This window comes from Sorex fumeus, unplaced genomic scaffold (genome assembly GCF_029834395.1).
Source record: "Sorex fumeus unplaced genomic scaffold, SorFum_2.1 ptg000006l, whole genome shotgun sequence".
In the NCBI taxonomy this organism is placed as follows: Eukaryota; Metazoa; Chordata; class Mammalia; order Eulipotyphla; family Soricidae; genus Sorex; species Sorex fumeus.
Window position 1 is genome coordinate 11,653,211 of NW_026606063.1, and position 24,655 is coordinate 11,677,865.

At 42.3% G+C, this 24,655-nt stretch overlaps 1 protein-coding gene across 3 annotated transcripts in view; it reads left to right on the plus strand.

The window, feature by feature from the left end:
* The window catches only part of ASXL2 (ASXL transcriptional regulator 2), a 103,031-nt gene that overhangs the window by 53,490 nt on the left and 24,886 nt on the right, over nucleotides 1–24,655 (plus strand). For 2 of the 3 annotated variants that reach the window (XM_056124580.1, XM_056124588.1), the window contains 3 exons: nucleotides 3,637–3,745; nucleotides 8,782–8,932; nucleotides 20,003–20,118. In XM_056124580.1, coding sequence (XP_055980555.1) covers nucleotides 3,637–3,745; nucleotides 8,782–8,932; nucleotides 20,003–20,118 — 376 coding nt within the window. Of the gene's footprint in view, nucleotides 1–3,636; nucleotides 3,746–8,781; nucleotides 8,933–20,002; nucleotides 20,119–24,655 lie in introns of those variants that run through there. The other variant, XM_056124596.1, reaches the window with a different exon arrangement.

Consider the following 24,655-nt stretch of genomic DNA (forward strand, 5'->3'; position numbering starts at 1 on the left):
AGAGAACTAAATAAGGCCATTGGCAGCATGAGTGAAGTCACTTCTGTTCTTGTACCTTGTGTGTAAATGATCTTGAGTGTGTTTTCTTTCACAAGGGGACTCGGCCTCTTTCATTAGCTCTACTCTCGTTTCCCTTCCTTGGAAAAACCCCATCCTTTAATTCTTTGTCCCCTCAGCATCGGCACAAATAATGAAAAGCTTGCATTGCCTCAGCTCTGTATAATTTCTGTTCCATTATTCCAAAATCCCAGATCTTTGATAAAGCATTTTGGTACCAAAGTTCCATGCTACAACACACTTCACAACCCTTATTCTCTTAAATCTACTTGAAATACGTTCTGTATAATGATATAATTTATGCATTATCTAGTTACTGTCTGTATTTCATTTAGTCTGATGATAGGGTGCTCTCCCTGACTTTCCTGGTAGTGTTACATATGTGGCTTGCCATGTTCCCTTTTTTGGTGTGTGTGTGTGTGGGGGGGGGGGATTGGGCCACACCCACCTGTGCCTCAGGGTCTTAATCCTGCCTCTGCAGGGCTCAGGGGACCACATGCAGTGCTGGGGATTGAACCTGGGCTGGCCGCATACAAGACGAGCACCCTGGCTGCTGAATTGTCTCTCTGGCCCCATCATGTTACCTTTCTAAAACACAAAAGATTCTTTTTTGGGGGGGGTTGGTGGGTGAGTATTGGGCCACAGCTGATGGTGCTCAGTCTACTCCTGGCTCTGTGCTCTCTTCTAATGTGATTTTGGGGTGCCATATGCTATGCCAGGGATCAAACTGAGGTCAGCCACTTGCAGAGCAAGTGCCTTAACCTTGTACTAGCTCCCTGGTCCCCCCCCCCAAATTATTTTTTTAATGGTGGGGCCATACCCAGCTAAGCTCAGGGCTTAATTCCTGGTTCTACTGTGCTCAGGGATCATTCCTGGTGGGACTTGGAGGACCTTATGGGATGTCAGGAATTGAACCTTTGTCAGCTGCATACAAGGCAACTGCCCTACCCACTGTACTCTCTCTAGCCAGCCCCCTACCCTACCCCCCCCCCCATTCTTTCTGGAACATTGAAATATTTTAGATTAGGCATTGAAGATCTGCATTTGTATTAATCGCTTTCATCACAGGACTCTGTGGCTACTTGTGCAGCTTGTCTTTTTATTGGGGTGAACTTTCCCCAGACTTTCACTAGGTATGTTACTGAGCTGCAGAGTACGAGAGGTTTTTCCATTTTTTGATTTGTTCTTTTTCTTTTCTTTTCTCCCCCCCCCCTTTTTTTTTAAATTTTGGGGCCATTTCCGATGATGCTCAGAGGTTACTCCTGGCTCTGCGCTCAGGAATTACTCCTGGTGGTGCTCAGGGGACTATAAGGGAAGCCGGTGATTGAACCCGGGTTGGCTGCATACAAAGCAATCGCCCTACCCACTGTACTATAGCTCTGCCCCCTACATTCCTTTTTATGCTCGTTTTCCTGTTTTTGCTTCTTACCGTAATCTTGGCTCTATCATTTACTAATTTAAGGATACTGAAGAATTTCCTTAACACCTTTCTTTACATTAATCTGTTTATTTCTGAAAATTGACTAATAATTTTGCCTACTTCAAAGGATTGTTGTGAGAGATTGGGGAAAAAAACACCCAGAATGTTTCCTGGAATTTAGCACTCCTGTCGCTGTTAATATAGCTGTTATTGATTCATATCCTGTTGATCACTTTACTAAAATAATGCTCGACTCTTCCCACAGAACTGGCCTTTGAGGTCATTTTCAGTGCCTTGGCAGTTCTACAGCTGTTGGAGTCAGAGCTTACACTTACATCCCGGTGTCCTTATGTCCCTGTGAGTTTGTTTTTGTGGGAATTGTAGGATCAGTGACCCTTAGTTGGTTTTTTTTTTTTTTTTTTTTTGCTACTTTGCTCATGCTCAGTTGAGGAGTTGGGGGCAAGAGAGCAGCTTTTAGCACCACCAAACTGAGAAAGCTCCTTGGAAGCTTAGGTAGTGAGTCCATTGGTAGAACATGAGCTTTTCGTGTCGAGGCCCAGGATTGATCTCCTTCCTGTACCCGCTTACCAGCAAGGCTGCCGGGAAATAGTGGCCCTGTGGTTGTTCTTGTCCATCCTGTTATCACCCCTCCTCACCCATAAACCAGTCCTCCCGTATTGGACCTTGCCACTGCAACAAGCAAAAGTGCTCATTTGCTCATGTCATACCAGCAGTGCGTGGATTTTATCAGTTTAGGTTTTTAAATAAAGTTTTTGGTGTATTTTGCTTTAAAATAACTATAGATGCAATTCCTCTTCCCGTGACATTCTTGTATGGCAGTCTCGAAGCCAAGAAATGGACAGTTGTGCCCTAGTAGTTCTGAGAACATTGTAACTTCCAAAATTTTTTTAAATTTTTTGCTTTTTGGGTCACACCTGGGGTTACACCTGTCTCTGTACTCAGGAATTACTCCTGGCATTGCTCAGGGGACCTTACGGGATTCTGGGGACCTAACCGGAACCTGGGGACCCAGGCCGACTACATGCACGGCAAATGCCCTAATGTTCTGGCTCCTCCATTGTAACCTTTTCCTCTCGGAACTGTCTTGACAATATTTGTATGTTTATTTGAGATTAAGATTAAAACTTGTTTATAATATAGAATTGACGTATGTAATATGTGTGTATATGGAGATATATCAAGTAGAAATATTCAGATTAGGTTAACATAACTATAAAAAATTAATCTGGAAACCCTAATCAAATTTTTTTAAATTATTATTATTATTATTATTTTTTTTTTGCTGGGGCGGGAGGTAGGTGGGCATACACCTGGCAGTGCTCAGGGGACCATGTAATTCCAGGGACCGAAGCTGCGGCTCCTGCTTGCAAAGCCTGTGCCCCAGGCCTAACGCTTCTGTGTATGTTTTTCTAGGGAATCCAACACATGCCTTCACTCTTGCAGGGGGAAGTGTTCCCCTGCTCAGCCCCAGACAGGCACCTTACTGCTTTTTTGTTTGGTTTGGGGGCCACATCTAGTGTTGCTCAGCGTTTTTTTCTGGCACTGTGCTTAAGATTTAATCCTGGCCGGGTGCAGGGATGATGTGTACAGTGCCAGGAATCGAACTGGGGTTGTCCTCTGCAAGGCAAATGCACTATTTAAAAAGTGGTGTGATAGGTCAGAGTACAAGAGACCATGAAAATAGATTCAAATAGCAAATTGTTAAGTCATACTTCTGAAACTAACACCAAATCTAAGTCATACCTCAGTAAGTAAAATTGGAAAAAGATGAGATTGTGCAAGTGCATTTCACTGTGAGTCTGGGGAAGCAGACTAACAGTTTCTTGAAATCTGTGTGTTGTGTGCCTTCTCTTCTATTCCACTTCAAGATACGCAAATGAAGGAAATAGGAAATAGGTCTAAGAATTTTTTCCAGCTTGTTTGAGCTGAATTTACAGAATCATAAGTGTAAAAGTACACAGTGTATCTCCTATAGTTTTGTGAGATAAATGTTTCTAAAATGTGAGATGCTTTATCATTAACAAAGAATAAGATTATATGTGGGAATAATTTTTATATTTATCTGAAATCAGTGTTCTAGTGTTATCAGAGTGGTTAGAATGAAAAGTAATAATTGTCTCGTTCGTCCTCTTTTGCAGTGGGACTTCCCCTCTTGCGTGCCTGAATGCAATGCTGCACACAAACTCTCGGGGTGAAGAAGGCATCTTCTATAAGGTTCCAGGTAGAATGGGAGTGTATACCTTGAAGGTAAATAGCTTCAACACAGTAGAGACCGTTTTTGAGACAGAATTATGTGGGGGGGGGGTGTTATTTTGAAAAAGAGGTGACAGTGCATTGTGTACTGAGATTTTTTTAAAATAACACCACTGGACAGGGGTTAAGGCGTTTGCCTTGCATCTGACTGGCTTGGCTGAGTTCCTGGCACCACTGTGGTGGCAGGAGCACCACCAGAAGTGACCCCTGAGCAGAGCCAGAAGACCTGAGTTTCACTGAATACAGCCCCAAAAGCAAAACAAACAAAAATTTCGTATCTCTAAGTAGATTGGAGAAGTTACTTCTTTCTATTCTTAGGAATTTTATCTTAAAGGCTGAAAATGACTTTTAGTGGTTTTTAAAGTCATTCTTATATTTCTAATTTTTGTATTAGTTGAATAATAACCATGTGCTACTCTGGAACGTCCTACCTTGTGGGCTTTATATTTCTCCATTACAATTCAAGTATATGATTATTATTCCTTTTCCATAAATGGAGAAAGCCAAGATTCAGAAGATTGGATTTTCCTGCCTTCTATTGGCGGAGAGAAGATAGAAACCGGAATTTTGAAATCTGATCTGTTGAATTCCTGAGCCCCTTTTTCTTTTACCTTAAAAAAAAGTTACTAATTTTTAGTTCCTGGACTGAAAAGGAACTTTCACTTACCTGTGTCTTTTTGTATATAAATAGGAAAAACAACTTTTAGAACTTGAATCAAACTAAAAATATATTACTTCATGTAACTACAAATTCTTGGGACACTCATCCTGGACCCTGAATGATATCAGCCAGGATCTGCCTGTCTGCTTGTCTTTGTTCTCAGGAAGATTCTCTCCTTGTCATATGGAGCTCTTCACTTAACCCTCCTATTCTGTACATGGTCTGGAGAGAAAAGTGTGTCTGGAACTAAAGCAGGAGTGCTTCACTTAGTTCTGCTTTGATTTGTGGTTTTTTTATTTTGGTTTTTGGGTCATACCCGGCGATGCCCAGGGGTGACTCCTGACTCTGCACTCAGGAATTACTCCTGGCAGTGCTCAGGGGACATATGGGATGCCGGGGATCGAACTCAGGTCAGCCGCATGCAAGGCAGACGCCCTGCCTGCTGTGCTATTGCTCTGGCCCCCTGGATTTGTTTTGACTTGACTGCTACATCTGTCTCTACCTGAGTGTTGCCGGCTGGATCGAGGTCTTTGATTGGCTGTTCTTAAGTTCATGATCATCCCTTTCTGGGGGCATGGCACTTTGTTCACAACTAACAATTTTTGTTGTGCTCAGGGCTTACTCCTGGCTCTGTACTCAGGAATCATCCCTGGAGGGCTGGGGGGTCTACATAGGGGACTATATGTGGTGTTCTGGGGCCACTGTTTGGGTACCAGGGATAGATCTCAGCTACATGGAAGGCAGACACCCTCCCCAATGTACAATGTATTCCTTGTCCTTGGTGTGAGTTTGAGAGGTTGAGCAAGTCAGTTGCAGAGAAAGCTTGTTCCCAGTGGAGTTTTTCAACAAAAGACTAGTGATTCTTGGCCTGCATAGTTTGTGGACTCTGTATCTTAACTTTGACGCCTTTATTCAGTGGTTGTATGTGTGTAGCCCACAAACATAAAAATCTCCACCACTTCTTTATGTACTTTGTTGACTGCCCTGGGATTAACATGGCTTCTAGGCACTTTCTGCAATTTTTTTTTAAGTTTTTGGCTGTTGTAGATCTCTCAAATAATAATTATAATTTTAATTTCACTCTGTGCCAGAAGAATGTGGAAGTTATAAAGGAGGGACAGGGGCTGGAGCGATAGCACAGCGGATAGTGCGTTTGCCTTGCATGAGGCTGGCCTGGGTTCCATTCCCACTATCCCATAATCCCCTGAGCACCGCCAGAAGTAATTCCTGAGTGCAGAGCCAGGAGTAACCCCTGTGCATTGCCAGGTGTGACCCAAAAAACAAAAAATAAATAAAGGAGGGACAGCCTGTGCTCTCTGATCTTTTGGAGCTCAGGATGTATTGTGGTAATTATATATTGACACAACATGCCATGATACCAAGTACTGGAGTATAAGTATTCAACTAATATTGAGAAGTAAAGATTAATTTTGAATAATTTGAGCTAAGCCTTTTTGGATAATCTAAAGGAGAATGGGCCTACCAGGACAAATACAATTAGCAATATTCAGAAAAGATTTGAAAGTAAATCTTCTCTAGATTGATGAGCCCCAAACAGCATGGATTCATACAGTACGAAGCTGTGGGGTCATTTGAAAACATGTGTGTGCTGGGGTGGGGTTAGAAGGTTTTCAGAATAGTGTGCTGAAATTCTTAATTAGGAAGATAATTTAGGATAGACTTTAAGCACAGAACAAGAGAACTTGTCAGAATTACAGTTCTGTCTGATTGGGAGAGAAAACCAGGGACTGACTAAGGGACTGTGGTACAGAGTGGGGCAAGAAACATTGGGAAAGTGAAATGCACATGGTTAGAAGTGGGAAGAGAAAGCTTGAAAAGATTTGCTATATCAGCAGTTGACCCGACTATGTAAGAAAAGATAGTTTATATTATTATCTATTTAAGAACACTTTTGTTGAAGTTGTACATCCTCAGGACTGACTAGCAACTACTTCTATAAAAAATTAGTTTTCCAAGCATTTTTGTTTGTTTTTTGTCTGTGCGGACTTCCCACAGGTGCTCTTGTGGCCCAGGGCCCTCTGGCAGTTCTCAGCCAGTTGGAGCTGGCAATTTACTGCAGGAGCCTAGTGGTGGGGGGTGACCCAGACCCCTCCAGTGGTGCCCTGGGGCCTCCAGAGCCACACCCAGCAGTGCTTAAGGGAATAGAAACATACGGGCTACGTATTTTTAAATGGTGTATAGGTAAGAAATGGTTCCCGAAAAATAATTTCGGGGGGGGGGGGGGGGGGCAGGAAAACACAGCCGGCAGTGCTCAGGTTTTATTCCTGTTATTCCTGGCTCTGTACTCACAGATCACTCCTGGCTGTGCTTGGAGGACCATATGGAATGCGGGGGTCAAACCCAGGCTGGCAAACACGTGTGTGCTGTACTTTTGCTCCGGCCCTATTCAGAGGAATAATTCTATAAAAATCTAAGCGAAAAGTAACATTTCCTCTGTCAATCAGAGGTCACTACCTTGACTCCTATATCATGTGAGCTTGTAGGTAAAAGGGTCATATTTTGTTGTAACATGTCAGAATTGTTTTTATCTGATATAAAAATAAAGTGGGAAGTAGAAGTTTATCGAGGAAAAAGAATCTATACTTTTATTAATTACAAATGGCATTCACTGATGTGTATGTATGTATTTCTGTGTATCACAAAAGGTCTACAGTACCTAATATTGCGCTCATGTGATGCCACTGTTCTGAGCATTTTGCATTTATTAGCTAACTTAATTTCAGAATGCTCTTTTAAGGTGGAAGCTGAGGTCTGAGAGGCAAAGACTTAGGTCACCAGTGCTGCAGAGTCAAGATAGGAGGCTACCACTGCAGCAGAGAAAACCTTGTCACTTTGCAGCTGTCCTGTTATGTGCTTCAGATGCTGCATACTCACAAGTGTCCTTTCTGATTAGCACTGACTTGCCACTGCAAAAACCAAAGAAGCTCCTATGATTCAAAAAAGAAAGACCAGGTAGATTCAAATAATAGACTCTCAACAGTCACTGTCTTGCTGACTAGGCCATAACAGAATTCACAGCACATATCATTACACGTGTTTTATCAAAGAGGTAGTGTGTGTGTGTGTGTGTGTGTGTGTGTGTGTGTGTGTGTGTGTGTGTGTGTATCTCATAAAATTGTTGTATAAATTAGTTTATATTTATTTTTTATTTTTTTAAAAAGTTAAATGGAATTTATTTAGAAATTCAATAAAATATGAAATATAATGATTAAGCACATAAGACAAATCAAAAAATTAACTGTGATAATAATCACTAGTGGGAAACAGGTAGTTTTCATGTATTTTCTCAAGAATGTTCAGTTTTTCTTTGCACAGTTGGATTTTATTTTGTTTTATTAGAGATTAGTTCAAACTAACAGTCATTCAATCAAAAGGTGTGATACATAAATTCAATAAATTTGAGGAAGTTACTAAAATTTTTTTTGACTTGTATAGTGATGGTTTTTTCTCTCTGTGAGAGCTTTAGTTCATATGTCTGGGTATATGTATCAAAGGATTTTACTATAGAATATATTTATTTTATTCATTAGCAGAACATCATGAATTTTTTTTCAATTTTTTTATTAAAAATGTTTTTAATAGTGAGACATCATGAGGTACAGTTGCAGACTTACACATTTTTGTGCTTGGGTTTCAATTATACAATGATCAGTATTAGTTTTTAATACTGAACATTTCATTGCTTTTTTGAACATACACGTTTTGGGGGTTGGGGGTGCCATACCTGGCAGTGCTCAGGGCTTACTCCATCACTCCAGGCAGGGCTTGGAAGACCATATGGGATGCTGGGGATTGAACTCAGGTCAGCCGCATGCATGCAAGTGCCCTGCCCACTGTACTATCACTCTGGCCCATACACTTTTTTTGTGTGTGTCTACGTCTCTCTACTGTGCCAACAACGTGACTAGCATGTTTAATTTTATTTTTTAATGCATATGGAATGGACTGGAGCGATAGCACAGCGGGTAGGGTTTTTGCCTTGCATGTGGCCGACTCAGATTCGATTCCTCCACCCCTTTCGGAGAGTTTGACAAGCTACCGAGAATATCCCACCCATACGGCAAAGCCTGGCAAGCTCCCTGTGGCGTATTCGATATGCCAAAAAGAGTAACAACAAGTCTTACAATGGAGATATTACTGGTGCCCACTTGAGCAAATCGATGAACAGCAGGGATGACGGTGCTACAGTGCATATGGAACAATGCTGAGAGATGAGAGGGATTCAGAAATCATTGTTGAATACTGAAAAGTGGCCAGCATTTCTTAGTTGCAAGAGTGCAGACCAGGCATTTCATCCCTTGCTTTGTACATGGTACTGATTAATCCTAATTGGCTGCCTGCATTTCAGAAGGATGTGCCTGATGGGGTGAAGGAGCTTTCCGAAGGCTCAGAAGAAAGCAGTGATGGCCAGTCAGATTCCCAGAGTTCTGAGAACAGCAGCAGCAGCAGTGATGGCGGCAGCAACAAGGAGGGCAAAAAGAGCAGGTGGAAGAGGAAAGGTAAATCCGCCGACCCCCTGCAGTACTGAATGCCAGAGGTCAAGTTCCTTTCTTAATAAGTTCCTTTCTCTCCTGCTGCCCGTCTCTTTCCCTCACTCTTTGAGTCAAAACTCACTGGATTTGCAGTGATAGGAATGTTTTTTATCCATGCTGTCCAAGCCAGACGCAGTGACCACTAGACATATTCATCTGTTGATTACTTGAAATAGGGCTGTTGTGACCGAAGAACTGACTTTTTCATGTACATCCAAATAGTCGCGTATGGCTTAGTGGCTGCCATATTACTGGACAGTATAGCTCTAGTTTTTACTGGGTGTAATCTCAACTCTTAGCCATCTAAATCCATTTTTAGGATCTTTCGCTTTTCTGTTCTTATTATCTAAAATCAAATGTATTATTCTATAAACCTTTTCTTATTAGGAAATCAGGTGCTTTTCATGTCTGCACTGGCAGCTATGATTACATAAATTCAGTCATCCAATCTGCTAGGTTTTGACCTCATCCTCTTCGATGTCTGCTTTATAGCTTATCTCCCCCCCACCCCCCCCCCCCAAAAAAAAGAAACCTGTAGGAAGTAGTAATGCTTTTGTCACTGTAGCTTCCCTCCAATGGATATTTTTCCACTTAAGGTTACATTTTTATTATCAATGCTAATTTTAGTAGCTTCCTGTCAGAGTCTTTTTGAAGAAGGAAAATCCTTTCTTCCTCCACATTTATAAATGCAGCTGTACTTCATAAGACAGAATTTAAGCAGCTCATAGTTATTCCTTTGTATGGACTGATACAGTGATTTTCTAGAACAATTAAGACATGCAAGAGTTTTCTTAGCTTCTCATCCTCTTGGGGTAGAGGCAAGCTTGCTTGTCCTTGAGTTGTTTTGGGTAAGGAGTTTTCCAATCTAAAAGCTAGTATTGTGTTTGGATTACTTGACATTCTAAAAAACCTTCAGAACTGTTACTCTAGAGGTATGTCAGAAAAATAGTCTGATTTTCATACACTGTTTGTGAGTGTGCTTTCCTGAGCACTGTCTGTGCTCTGGTATAGCTGCTACTTGTAATTTGGGCAATCTTATAAACAGATGATTTTCACCCTAAGAGCATGACCGGTTGGAGTACGATTGCAGACCTCATATGTTAGAAACAAATGGAATAAAGACCAGACAAAGCTGGGCCTGTACACAGAATGCACATGTGTTTTGTTTACTTGTATGTGGCTGACCCAGGTTCAACCTCTGGTGGCTGACCCAGGTTCAACCTCTGGCACCTCATACGGTTCCCCAAGCATCACAGGAGTGATCTGTGCAGAGCCAGAATAAACGCTACCAAGTGTTCCCCCATCCCCCAACAAAAAGATGTTCTGTGAAGGTTACTTGTATGGGAAGCCTATGAAGTCCAGAGCAGAATAGAAACTATATGATGTTCAGAAGGATTTCTTTTTATCTACATAATACCGTGTGGAATTCTCATTTATTCTAGCATTTCTGATAGTCTCAAGGAATGAAGAGCGATCTAGTCTCTTAGAATATGCCCTTCTCGTTCATGAATTATACAAATGGTATATGGCATAGCTGTCATAAAGTTTTAGATATGAAAGTATGAATTTTTTGTGGTCAGTACAAATTAAAGTTGAAAAGCCTGCAGTGCTAGTCATAGCACGCAATAAAGCTGTCCTGCTTCAGTTACAGTTATTAATAAAGCTAAGGCAGTGTGCCTATTCCTTTCTTATTTAGGGCTCTTACTCTCAATCTGACATCACTTTATTTCAGATGCATTGTAAGACAGGAAGCACATTGAGATAGTATCAAAACCCACTTCCTTTTATGTACAAAAATAAAGAGCTCTGACAGCAAAACTGATACTTCTGGTTGAAAATCGATAGAAACTTTCTTGAGTTATACCTTTCAGTCAGATAGGAACATAGAGCAGGACTTTAAAATTCAGTTCAATATTAGAACTCGTTTCTTGATTTTTAATGTAAAGCGGAAGAACTTAGTTGTAGTTTTGGTTTCCTAATTTTCAGACAGGAAATAATGTTCAGAAAAGAGCTTTATGGAATTCCAAGCCAAGGTAAGGTGGAATAACTCCAGAATGATGATGATAAAATAAACAATTTCTGTTGCTTTTTTGTATGGCAGTAGTTAAATAGAATCTCTCTTTTTCCAGAAAGAGAATAGAAAAATTGCAGCATGAAACAATTGTAGAAGTACTATTTTTAATCTTCTAATTGATAAAAGTTTTGTTACATTTTGGTCGGCTTTTAGAGTGTTTTAAGAAAATAATTGTAAGCTATATCTTTTAAGCAGTGAGGGCTTTAGTAATTCCAGAAGCATGAGCTAACGTTAATTTTACTGCTTATTCAGAATTGTTTTAAATTGGGTTTAAAAGTATTGTGCTTGGAGTTGCTTATCTGTCTTCCCTCTAATATAATTTGAGTGTTACACTTCTGAATGACCATGAATAAATGCAGACATGTATTCGTTAAAAAGTGTGCTGGGGAGGAAGATCCCTTTAGACCTAGTTATCTTATACAAGAAGAAGCTTTTGGGGACATACTCTCTATTTGGGGGTTGTTGCTTGATTGAGTTGGAAGTTTTAGCACTGTCGGGTATTGAAGATACTCTTAGTACCTGGGTACTTGAGAGGCAAAGGAAGTTGCCTAAGTGTAGCCTTCTGGCTTAGGGGACACTGAATGGCATCTGAAGCTACCACTTGCCCGGCCTTTAGCTAAGGGAAGAAGGGACTTGGCCTGAAAAGGGTCACTTGTGGAGGTGAAATTCTGCCAACAAAAGACTATGAGGAGAATAAATACTGAAAGAGAAGGATTACTAGTTTTGAAAATTAAGATAATTTGGAAACTTCATTATTACCATTTCTTCCACTGTTAGTCATCCCACAATGGAAAGATGGATTTCATTTTGTAATTACCATTCTTTTAAATATTTTAAATATTAAACAGTCTTTGATATTTTAGAGGGCCCTAGAGGAGAAAATAAAATACTAATTTTATTTTAGGTCACTAATTTTATATTTGGAGCTTTTAAAGCCTAATGTACCCATCACAAGTAGTAAACTCTTGTATAGTAATCTGCTAAATGGAAAATTCTCAGTGCTGTAATTTATATGAAAAAAGTCCTTCTGAATTTATACTCAGTGATACATAACTGTTCTGGAGCACTGTAGCGCTGTCTTCCCATTGTTCATCTATTCACTCGAGTGGGCACCAGTAACGTCTCCATTGTGAGACTTGTTGTTACTGTTTTTGGCATATCGAATACGTCAGGTAGCTTGCCAGGCTTTGCCGTGAGGGCGAGATACTCTAGGTAGCTTGCTGGGCTCTCCAAGAGGGACGGAGGCATGGAATCCGGGTCAGCAGCGTGCAAACACCCTGCCCACTGTGCTCTCGCTCCGACCCATAACTGTCCAAGATAGTTAATAAAATAGAAGCACTTTTAGTAAACTATGTAAAATTAGATTTAATGAGCCAAAAGTACTGAATTTTATTTTAAACATTTTCTGAAAACAGTTTAGGGAGGCAGGTGCTGGGCCATACCCAGTAGGTCTAGCTCTGTGCTCAGGATCACTGTTGATGGACTTGTGACCATATAGGATGCCAGGGGTTAAATCCGGGGCAGTTGCAAGTGCCCTACCCACTGTACTGTCACTCTGGCCCATGGAAACATTGAAACCTTAAGTAGCTTCTTTACTGGGTTGCTCTTTTATATTTTGCTTGGATTTTTTAATATACTATGATGAGAATCAGGATGAGGATGATGTCATCTGAGCAGTGCCCAGGGGAGCCAGGGCTCCTCCCAGTGACTCCGCTTAAGGGGCTGAGTAGTTCAGTGGTGGGGACATTTGGGGTCATACCTGGCAGTGCTCAGGTGCCCAGGTGGTTTCTAGGGTGTGCCAAACATAAACCCGTGCCTTTTGAACTGCCTCCTCACCTTTGTATGTGTGTGTAGTTTTACTATACAGATGCTGCTTAGTAACTGCTGGTTTTTTGTTTTTTGTTTTTTGTTTTTTCCTTTTCTTTTTGGGTCACATCCGGCGATGCACAGGGATTAGTCCTGACTCTGCACTCAGGAATTACTCCTGGCGGTGCTCGGGAGACCACGTGGGATGCTGGGAATCGAACCCGGGTCAACCGCATGCAAGGCAAACACCCTACGCGCTGTGCTATCGCTCCAGCCCCACTACTGATCTTTTGGTCAGAATTTGTTAATCTTTGGCTAAATGTGTATGTTTATAGAAAAGCGAACATTTTTGTTTCTAATCAGATACAATATTTGCTCTTAAAAGAAGTGCCCTTGATTGTTGAGCCGTTCACGTGAAGGGTTGTGTAGGCCTTGAATTTACTTGCGAAACCTAAGAAAATGTACCATTACTTGGTAAATCATTCTTTTTTCCCATGTGTACTGTTTACAAGATAATTGGAAAACGGATTTGAATGATACATAGATCCCACTTGAGAGTTCTTCATATTAAAGGTTTAGAAGAAACGCTGGTAATTGGTAGATGTCTTAATAAGTACATTTATATGAGGCATAAGAAAATTTTTCTTTCATTATTGTTGTGGGTGTCACACCCAGTGATCCCCGTGATATTCAGGCTGCTCGTGGCCACAGGAGCCACACCCAGACACACTGGGGGATGAGGCGTGCGGTGCGAAGCTTGAATTCAGGGGCTCACGCACTTGACCATTTGAGCCACGTCCTTGGCCCTAGATAATTTTAATAGACTCTTCTTCCCTTGAGAGTGAGATCTCTAGGAAAGACGGGGCAGTGTGCAAGAACATAGAATGGCACCAAGGTTGAATGGACAGTGGTTTTAGAAGTCTCAAGTAGGTCTGGCAGGGAAAGGGCATTTGTGAGCAGCATATGGGAACTGATCAGTAGTCTTATCGCTCGTCTTGGTTATTAGTAGCCATAAAGTGAGGGAGGTGGGGGGTGGGGGCTGCACTCAGGGTGCTCCAGGCTTACGCCTGGCTCATTCTGGCAGGGCCTGGGAACCATATGGGCTGCTGGTGATCAAACCTGGACTTTCTGCATGCAAGGCAAGAGCCCTCCCCACGGTCCTATCGCTATGGCCCAATAAAGTAATCTGTTAGGAAAATAAGATCTGTGGTCTGGATTGGGGAATGGTAACAGAGCTGATTCTTAGGTTTTCGTAACCACACGCCACAAGAAACCCAGCCTGGAAATGGACCTGCTCTGTTGGCTTTATCCTCCTGTCCATTCAGTCTGAGTCAGTGGGCTAGCTTCTTCATTTTCCTACTCAGCACTTTTACATTAGTTTAGTTTATTTCTTAATCACTGTTATACAACCCACAAGAATTCCTTTCCATTCTGTTGAAGTTCATTTGTTGAGTGTATTTCCTTGGTGTGGCATTTATTAGCAACATTAGGTTAATTTATAGTAAAAAGTAAAACTGGTAAGAAAGCAATGTGAAGGATTATTTTTCTCTAGTGTCACCTTGTACTCAAGATTACAAAGGGGCTTGATGGGCTTGCTGGGAGACTACTGGTCACTTTTCAGTCTTATTTCTAACTTTGTTACCATTTAAAAGATGTAGCCCTAGGACGTCTTGGTTTCTTGTTTTTAAAGTTTGGCACTATTCCAGACCTTCCCACCCACCTTGGATCCAGTCCCCAGCCATTTATTTGGAAACTGTTAATCGTTCCCTCCCAGTCCCATTGTGCACTGGTACTCAGTGTAAAAATGCAATAAACCCAGCTGTGTGTCAAACTTCCACGAAAATTTCCAACTGTTTATTCCCTCTCTTGTATTAACTTACTGTGGACCAGTTTCCTCCTCCTCCTCCTCCTCCTCCTCCTCCTCCTCCTGCTCTTCCTCTTCCTCCACCCCTCCCCCTCTTCCTTCTCCTCCTCCCTTCTCCCTTACTCTCCCACAGGGGTTCATGTGGGTGCTGCAGATTGAATCAACTATTCAGTTGATATAGACAAGCCGCCCCATCCACTATATTCTCTCTCCAGCACCATCATTATTAGTATTATAAATCAAGTACCTTGATAAAGATAAAAAATTTTAAATCAGTAAAATGACTTTATTGGTCCACAGGGGTAGTACATGCAGCTGCAACAATGGCTCGAATCCTGGCACAGCACAGGATCCCCTGAGCACAGAGCCAAGGGTGCACCCTCCCCCCCTCCCCAGCCCCAGCCCTCCCGAAGGACCATATTCCCCATAGCACTGAAAGTAGTATGAACACCAGCATATGTTTGTGTTAGTTTCTTCTTTCTCCCCAGACACCATGGTGTAATATGATACGGGTCCAATACATTCTTCTTACAAACAAGTGGGGTGAAGTCCGTTTATACGTGCTCATACCTCTGATGCTCTCTTTGCTTGGTTAACATTTTAATAACCTTTTAAAATTAAGCGAGATCCGCAGTAGAACCTGCAGGACAGGGTGCTCCACATCCAACAGTTATACTCTATTATAGGACTACACCAGCAGTGCTCTGGGGTTCTTCTCAGCATGCTGGGGATGAGACACAGGTCTCACGTATGAAGCAGGCGCTCAGGTCCTAGAGCCGTCTCCCCAGGCCCATGTGCAGCACTTTGACCCCCTCAGAATATGAGGAGTGGGGCTGGAGTGATAGCACAGCGGGTGGGGCATTTGCCTTGCACGCGGCCGACCCGGGTTCGATTCCCAGCATCCCATATGGCCCCCCAAGCACGGCCAGGAGTAATTCCTGAGTGCATGAACCAGGAGTAACCCCTCTGCATCACTGCGTGTGACCCCAAAAAAGAAAAAAAGAAAAAAAAAGAATATGGGGAGTAACTTTTTTTTTTAATCCTCTGGCAGGGGGTTTCAGGTATTGGCAGTGCTCAGGAGACCATATGTAGTGCCAGAGATTGAACCAATGTTTTGCAAACTTCCTTGAACTACCATTGCGTTGTGACATATAAACGTCAATCCTACCTGCTTTCATTCTGTGTTTCCGGATAATACTGGTCAATGGGTTCGGAACATAGTGGAGTAATTCAGGATAATCTTCCTGTGTCAAGATCCTTAACCTTTTTGTTGATGTTGTTGTTCTGTGTTTGGGGGCCACAGCACCAGCACTTCGGGCTTATTCATAGCTCTGAGTTCAGATTGCACTCCTGGCTGGCTGGGGTGACCATATGGGGATCAAACAGGGGTCAGCCACACACAAGTCAAGCACCTTACCCAATGTATAATCTTCCTGCCCCATCTTATTTCCAGCCAATGTAACACTCACTGGTTCCAGAAATTAGTACATGGGCATAATTTTCTATTGCTACCATTTAGCCCATAATCATAAAAATATATATTAAGTTCAAATTTTGACTGTGCTCCTTACTCTGTATGTACTCTTGCAGATTAAATATTCTAGAATGTGAAATTTGGATAGTTTCACAGTATGTACAGGTACACACCTGTAAGAATCTTTTCAGATTTTCAGTTGTATGCAACCTTGTTGCTGACTCAAATAATCATTTCAGAGGATAAAATTGGAGGGATGTGCATAAGGGTAGGAAGAAAATCGTGTCTACCTTAGAGCCTAGTCTTTGCTTATGGGAGGGGCACACCTGACAGGGTTCAGGGATTACTCTTGGCTCTGCGCTTGGGGCTCACTCTGGCAGGGCTCCAGGTACCTAGAGGTTGGCCACATGCAAGGCAAGCATTCCACTTGCTGTATATGGGCATGGGGCTTATCATGTTCTCTCTCTCTCTCTCCCCCCTCCCTTCCCCCCTCCCTGTCTTTCTCTCTCCCTCTCCCTCTCCCTCTCCCTCTCCCTCTCCCTCTCCCTGTGTCCCTCTCTCGTTCCCTCTCCTCTCCCTCCTCTTTCTCCTTCCTCTCCTCCCTCCCCCCCCCTCCCGTGGTTCTGCACTCAGGAATTACTCCTGGTGGTGCTCGAGGGACCATGTGGGATGCCAGGGATTGAACCAGGGTCGGCCATGTGCAAGGCAAATGCCCTATCCGCTGTACTATTGTACCAGCCCCTGTTTCCTTTTTTCAAGTTTCTTGTTTTTGGTTCTCCAGGATGACTCCCTGCTCATTGCTCTTAGAGTTACTCTTGGTGGTGTTTGTTCACCAGGACCATGTGGTTCTGGGCCTCCTACGTACAGAGCACATGCACAGTCCTTTGGCGCATTCTCTGTTGGTCCCAGAGTTATGTGATTTAAAAAATCATTCACTTAGGGAGAAACAGTACAGTGATCAAGATCCTTACCTTGCACTTGACCAACCCTGGTTCAATCCCAGCATCACATAGGATTTCCCAGGTTACCATTAGGCGTGGTCCCTGGGCACAGAGTCAGGAGTAAGCCCGGTACGCTTCAGATTTGGCTCAGATTCTCTTACCTCTTACAAAATTTGTTTTAGGCTGGAGAGATAAGTCAGCGGGCCTGGGCTTTTCCCCTCACCCATGTTTCCCCGTCACCCCCAGGAATAACCCCTCACTAGAGGCCAGGAGAAGTCCCTTAGTGCCACTGTGGTGTGGTCCAGAAACAAAAATTGTTTTTAATTAAGTCTGTGGTTCACTAGCAGCAAATGTTTAATTTTGTTTACCTAATTTCTAGGTGCATATCTTTAAGCACCTTGCCTGCCGTCAGGGCGCATTTGCGCTTTCAGGGAATCTGCTCAGAGGACCCGGACACAGTGTTCTGCCAAGAGAAGACAGCTTAATACTTTCTTCCTCTGATAAAATTAGGTGTCTCTTTCCAAAAACAGCATTGCCACTCAGAACAACCACCTTTGGGTCTAAATCTTATTTCCTATTTATAGTTTGGTAGCCCTGGTTTTTAAAAGTCAGAACAAAGTTGAAGTTTCCTCTGCGTCTTGAGCCCAGCACTCCGTGAAACCAGCTCAGGGGATCGCCATCTCTCGGTGTCCCTGGGACTTTCATCACTAACTTCAGTTGGCTTTGACATAGGTTGATAATTTCCTTTGTGGAAGGATTTTTTTTTTTTGCCTTGAGGGGAAACATTCTAGCTTGTTCTGATAATTACTGACAGCATTATTGTGTCTTTGCCAGGCTTCAAAATTTAGTGCATACATTCTCTATTGGGGTTGTTTTGGTTCGTTAGCTTGTTATCAGCTATTGTTTGGGTTAGGTGGATACATATTTTCCCAGCTTTTCTGCAAAATACTTAAGAGAAACATTGTTAAATATTTAGGAACTAAACTTTATTTTCATTATGCTCCTTTATTTTGGTTTATTGACGGGACATCAAACCCCGTGGCCTCACTGAGCTTTAGCCCCAGCCCGATTGTCTCCTTAAAACATTTAAAAATTATTATTACTAATTATTTATTTTGCTTTTTGGGTCACACCCAGTGGTACATAGGGGTTACTCCTGGCTCTGCACTCAGGAATTACTCCTGGCAGTGCTCAGGGGACCATAAGGGATGCTGGGAATCCAACCCAGATTGGCCATGTACAAGGCAAACCCCCTACCCGCTGTGCGATTGCTCAAGCCCCTGTGGTTTTTTTTAAATTTTTTTAAACAGAAAAATTTTTTTAAAAATTTTAAATTTAGATTAAAAAATGAAAACAAGACCAGACAAGAATGATGATGTTGGACCTCCATTTTCATGTTAGAGCGACCTGCAAGCATACTTCTTTGGTATAAAAGTGCAGCGCCTGGCCATGGGAATGCCATTCTGCTCTCTGGCCATAACACTTCCAAAGGAGAGCATCTTCACATCAGTCAGGCTTGGTGGGATTTTGTTACTGTTATTATTACAGGATCTGAGGCAGCAATTTCTATTATCTCGTAAATAGCACACTGTTAAGCTCTTGTCTGTTAAACTCTTGCCAATCATGAAGATATTATTGCTGTGTATATTACAAAAGTCGTAAGATAGGCTCTTATAAGGAAAATCCTCATTCCCCTAAGACTGAGTTTTGCTTGGTCACCTGCAGCCACACAAGAACATTGTTGTGTCCTGTGCAAACTCACATTGCTTCTGTTAGAGAAATTCTAAAGTGCCCCTTCACAAAGAGGTCTGAAACAGCTGATTCAGGGGGTGCGTGGGGGGGGGGGGGGGAGGGAGGGTTTGAAAGTACCACACCCAACAGTGCTTGGGCTTACTCCTGGCTCTGAGCTCCAGGGTCACTCCTGATGATGCTTGATGCGTGGGAACCATATGGGTGCCCGGGCTCAACACTGGGTTGGCCGTGTACAAAGCAAGCATTCTGCCCTCTGTACTGTCTCTCCCGCCCTTATGGTAGTTTTTGAGGTGGAATGACCTTACTGCTTTTATTTTCTTTTTTAAAATCATTTTTTATTTGAAGAACACTCTGGTGCTCAGAGGTTACTCCTGGCATTCTGCTCTGGGGATTGATCCTGGCAGTGTCAGGAGAGTGTTAGAGTATCCCTAAAACCTCCCACATGAGAGCATGTTCACTAGCTTTGAGCTCTGTCACCCTGGTCCTGCCTTGATTTTTTTTTTTTTTTGGTGCTTTTTAGGTCACACCCAGTGATGCACAGGGGTTACTCCTGGCTCATGCACTCAGGAATACTCCTGGCAGTGCTCAGGGAACCATATGGGATGCCGGGAATCGAACCCTGGTCGGCCACGTGCAAGGCAAACACCCTACCCGCTGCGCTATCGCTCCAGCTCCCCTGCCTTGATTTTTGACGATGGCAAGAACTGGGACCCATCCTGCAGCCCAGGGCTCTTCCACTGTACCATTTCTTCCCGCTGTTTGCCTGTTTAAAGAATGTGCATCCTATCCACTGGTCTGTAGAGTCTTCTCTAAGTTTTAGCCTATTTGCTGACTCACGGTGTCCTTCCCGCTTCCTTCTTCAGTCACTTCTGTTGAACGCTTTACGAATGAAAAGTCATGAATACTAACACCCATCCCTCCCCCATCCTATCATCCTCACTAGAGCTTTCTGAGGAAATTAACTGAAAAGGGAGGCTGTTTGCAGTAGAGCTCCAAAAAAGAAGATCCTTCCCCAAGTGTTGGGAAGGTCACAGTTCTTACTACAGGTAGCAGCCTATGATTGGGGAAGGAATGGTGCTTGCCGTCGACTCTGATAACGAGATTCTTTATTGTCATTTCCCCCTAGTATCGTCTAGACTGTCCCAGCCATCCTCTCCTCAGTCAGGCTGCCCATCACCCACCATTCCAGCAGGTAAAGTCATTTCTCCATCACAGAAGCACAGCAAGAAGGCACTAAAGCAGGTAATCACTTAGTCTGTTTACCAGAAGTCTGATCTCTTACATGAAACCTCACACCTCGAGCGCTAACCGGCCTTTTCTTGCAAGGACCCATTTCGGCCCTTCAAGAAGCGATGTCAGAGTTCCCCAGCTTGTTCCTAACTTGCAGGTAGTTCACGAGTAGCTGCTGGCGCTTCCTTCAGCACAGACTGGGCTGATTAGGTAGCTTTGCTCTTTCAGTCTGCCCACTCTTCAGAATCAAATCTGCATGCTTATTACTTTTGTTTTTTAACATGTCACTTTTTTAAAAATATACTGTCCTGGATTTTGCTGTTTTCTTTACAGTCCCTGTAACAGTTTTGGAATCAGGATTGTTTTAATAAGTTTGGAGCTCTTTGCATTTTTTTCCTGGATTTTTGAGAGAATTCTTGAAATTCTCACTTCCTTGAAAGTTCAGTCAATTTTGCTTTTTTGTGATGGGTGTTTTTTGGTCTTTGAGCCATATCCAGTGGTGCTCAGGGTTCAGTTCTCAAAGTTGTTTCTGGCATTACGTGATGCTGGAGAACCTAACCTGAGACCCCTGCGCATTTGCAAGCAGAACCTGCACTCCATCCCATTGAGCTCGCTCGCTCTCTCGGGCCCCAGTTTCATCCTTTTTTGCCCCTCCACCCCCCTTTTCGTCTTTCAAAATTATTTCTCTAGAGTTCAGTTTCACGTACTGCTTCACGTATTCCATGATTTTTCTGCTTTTTTTTAAAGCTGATTTTGGAAGTTTTTCTAGAAAATAGTCCATTTCATCTCATTTTCCTCCCCAACATTGGTGTGTAGCTAGATGTACAGACTATCAATGCTCTTTCTTTGTTCTTCACTGTTATATTGTATCTTTTATCTCTGTGGAACTTATGAAGAGTTCTCTCGTCCGCTTCCATCCCTTCCCCCTTACGTTTACATTTGGAGGTGGGGGGCGGGCCAGGAATCACAACCAGTGGTGCTCTGGGACCATGTGGTGCCCAGGAGTATAACATAGCAAAGCACAGACCCTGTGCTTTGACCCATCTCCTGTTTTCCCATTTGTCTCTATTGGGCTTCCAGAAAATTGGCATTGTTTATTTTTGAAATCCAAATGATCAATACATATAAACACACTAGTGAAACTGGAGAGACAGTGTAGCGCGTAGGGCACTTGCCTTGTATGCAGCAGTCCCAGGTTGGACTCCATATAGCCCCCCAAAGCCCCTTCAGGGGTAATCCCTGAGTGCAGAGTCAGGAGTAAGCCCCTGAGCATAGGTGGGTCTGTCTGCAAAGCAAAACAACAACAACATGCACTAGTAATTAGGTTACCATTGCAATAATGCTTTAGTCTATCATCGAATAGTATAAATAGCTCATTTACAATATTAAACATCAACAAGTATGTGGAAAATTGACTGCAGCTTGTTGGGGGAATAGAAATTACTGTAGTTTTTGTAGATTTTGTAAATTTGAAAGATAAATTGTAAAATGTAAAAAAATAAAGCCAGTATGTATACACCATGAAAGTTCATATTTGTATATAGATACACATGGATACGTACATAGAATTGCAAATTCATACAAATCTTGCATTAAAGTTTGTAATATCAAAAACTTACAAGTAGCCTAATACATATCAGAGAATTCCTTAATAAAAATAGACAAAAATGTTAGACAAAATTTCAAGCTTGCTTTTAATGAACTTGTTCTGTGTGTATGTGTAGACTTAGAAATCTCACTATGTGGGACTGGAGCAATAGCACGGCAGATAGGGCCTTGCACGTAACCGACCCGGGTTTGATTCCCAGCATCCCATATGGTCCCCTGAGCACCACCAGGGGTTAATTCCTGAGTGCAGAGCCAGGAGTAACCCTGTGCATCACTGGGTGTGACCCAAAAGCCAAAAAGGAAGGGAGGGAGGGAGGGAGGGAGGGAGAGAGAGAGAGAAAGAGAAAGAAAGAAAGAAAGAAAGAAAGAAAGAAAGAAAGAAAGAAAGACAGACAGACCTTACTATGTAAATGTTGAATCAGTCACTGAGTTTGGGGCTGGTGAGACAACTCAGAGGTCTGGAACTCACACTTTGCATGCAAGAGGCCTAGATTCTGCCTCCAGCACCACATGGTCTCCTGAGCAACACCATCAGGAGGGAGTTCTGAATGCAGGTTAACCCCAAAACAAAAGTAAGTTTGAATGGGGAGATACTCAGTAATGGAATGCCTGTTGGAGCTCGGGTTTGATTCCCAACACTGTATGGTACCCAGAGCACCAAGCCAGGAGCACCCAGCACAGCAGCTGTGGCCTACAAACTGAAAAGTGCTAATAATTAGGAAAGTTTTATTACAATGTGTAGGTCATAATATAGTTCATAAAAATTTTTGCTTTTTTAAAAATGGAACTTGAAGATGTATATCCACAGATGTAAACATACAAAAACAAACTTCTATGTGTAAGTATGAAACAAACCTCAGTAGCGTAACTTAAGTCAGTGGCTGTGGTTACTTCTGAATCGAAACTAGTGATGTAGGTAATTTGCCCATGAAATTAAGATTCTTTTAAAAATTTAAATGTTGGTCGGAGTAGGAGTACAGCAGGTCGGTATTTGCCTCGAATGCAACGGCCTGGTTTTGGTCCCCAGCACCCCGTTGATTCCCAAGCCCCACCAGAAGTGATCTTTGAGTGCAGAGCCAGGAGTAAACCCTGAGCAACATTGGATGTGCCCCACCCCTACCCCCCCAAAAAAAATTTAGGTCTTGAAAATGTTGAAATCAAATACGCTTTCACTAAAGAATATCCAGAAATGTCATAAAATAAATCACTACATGCCTGGGTGTTCTGTACTCACTTGATTTTTCTTAGGTCTTTGGAAAATGTTAGGAAGCATAAGAGAGATTTGGGCGGGGGTGGGAGAGGCACCCCTGGGGCGGTGCTCAGGTGCGGTTACAGCCCTGTGTCAGGATTGAACTTAGACCTGCTGTAAAGCGTGCTCGCCAGCCCCTTGAGCTGTCTCTGGCCCCCAAGGTAGTTCATTTCTATAGAAAGAAGGCGAGTGTTTTCTTAAATATTGTTAGTTAATTCAGATAGTGTGTACTATTTCTTTTCTATTCCTATATTACATGTGTAATAATTCTAGAACTCAAACATATTTTCTCTATGGAAAATTAAAACAATTATTACTTTACTCTTTTAACCATCAAAAATAGGTTGGTTTTTTTCTGTTTTAAAACTGTGTTAGAAATAAAGTTTTTCAACTACTGAGGAAGGGAAAAGCAATAATTTCTTGAATTGGGAACTTATGGTATTCCGTTTCTAGCATGTATCTAAATCTATTTGACCGCAGCGTAAATAGATGGCATTAAATAGTTTTATTATGTTTTGTATAACCTGGTGATTATGAGCAAGAAATGACTACCCTGGACTGCCTCCCAGGGAGCCCGAGGAACATTTTCAGGAGAGATTGCCTGCAGAGAGCGAGAAGCTGTATTCCACAGTCGGGACTGTGTTCTGTGCTCCTGTCTCACCTGTCCTAAGAGGGGTGTGTGAGGAGCCGGAGAGAAAGTGTAGGGGTCTGTCCCTGTCTGATGCCCGCCATGTGGATGGACCTGAGCATAGTCAGGAGTAAGCCTTGAGCTCCAGCGGGTGTGGCCAAAAAAAAAAAAACCAGAAAAAGAAACCAAAAAAAAAATAGAGTTGGGTGAAGGTACACCAAGCCCTTGATTCTGTGAGTTGCTTTTTTCTCAGTGACAGCTAGACCCAGGAGCTCCATGTGGGCGGCATGTCTACACAGCTTGACCAGAGATGTACATGCATGTTAAACAGAAGGAAACGATTTTCTGAAGAGCGAACGGGGAATAAGAAGCCAGTTAATCCACAATTTTCTATATAAAACTGCAATTTAGCAATGCCGTACATACACAGACTTTCAGCTTTTTCCTGAAGTGTAGCTTTATTTTCTTATTTATTTAGTTTTTTGGAGGGGGAGTTAATTTTGAGTCAAATGTGCCTTTGATAGTGGGGACATTAATTCAGTCTGTTTGCTCTCAGTAGTATTGGCTTTTCTATTCTATTAACTAATACCATTATAGAAATAAAAAGATTATGGAATATTAAAACCTACACAGTTCTTAGAATTTAGAATGAAAAAATTTCTATTCTGTTTTCTTTTTCTCTTAGCGTTGCTAAGATAGGGTTGTTAGGGTCTTCTTGCTCTTAAAACAAGAACTCAGAGTTATCCAGACTTACATAAATTTAGTATTTACATTTCTAATAAAGTGTATGCAGTGGTACTCTTCGTGGAGTTGGACTTAAAAATCTGTTTCCAGAATGATAAAACAGAATTTGCTACCACCACAAGAATGGGAAGTACGTGATCCCTGAGCACAGAGCCAGGAGTAAGCTCTGAGCATCGCTGGTTATGCACCCCCCAAAAATAAAATAAAACAAAAATTCTTTAGGATTATTTAGACTTTTAATTGATAATTGGTTAAGATTTTTTTCTTTGAGTGTAATAAGACTGGATTTTTTGTTGTTGTTTTAATCACTGAAAAAGAAA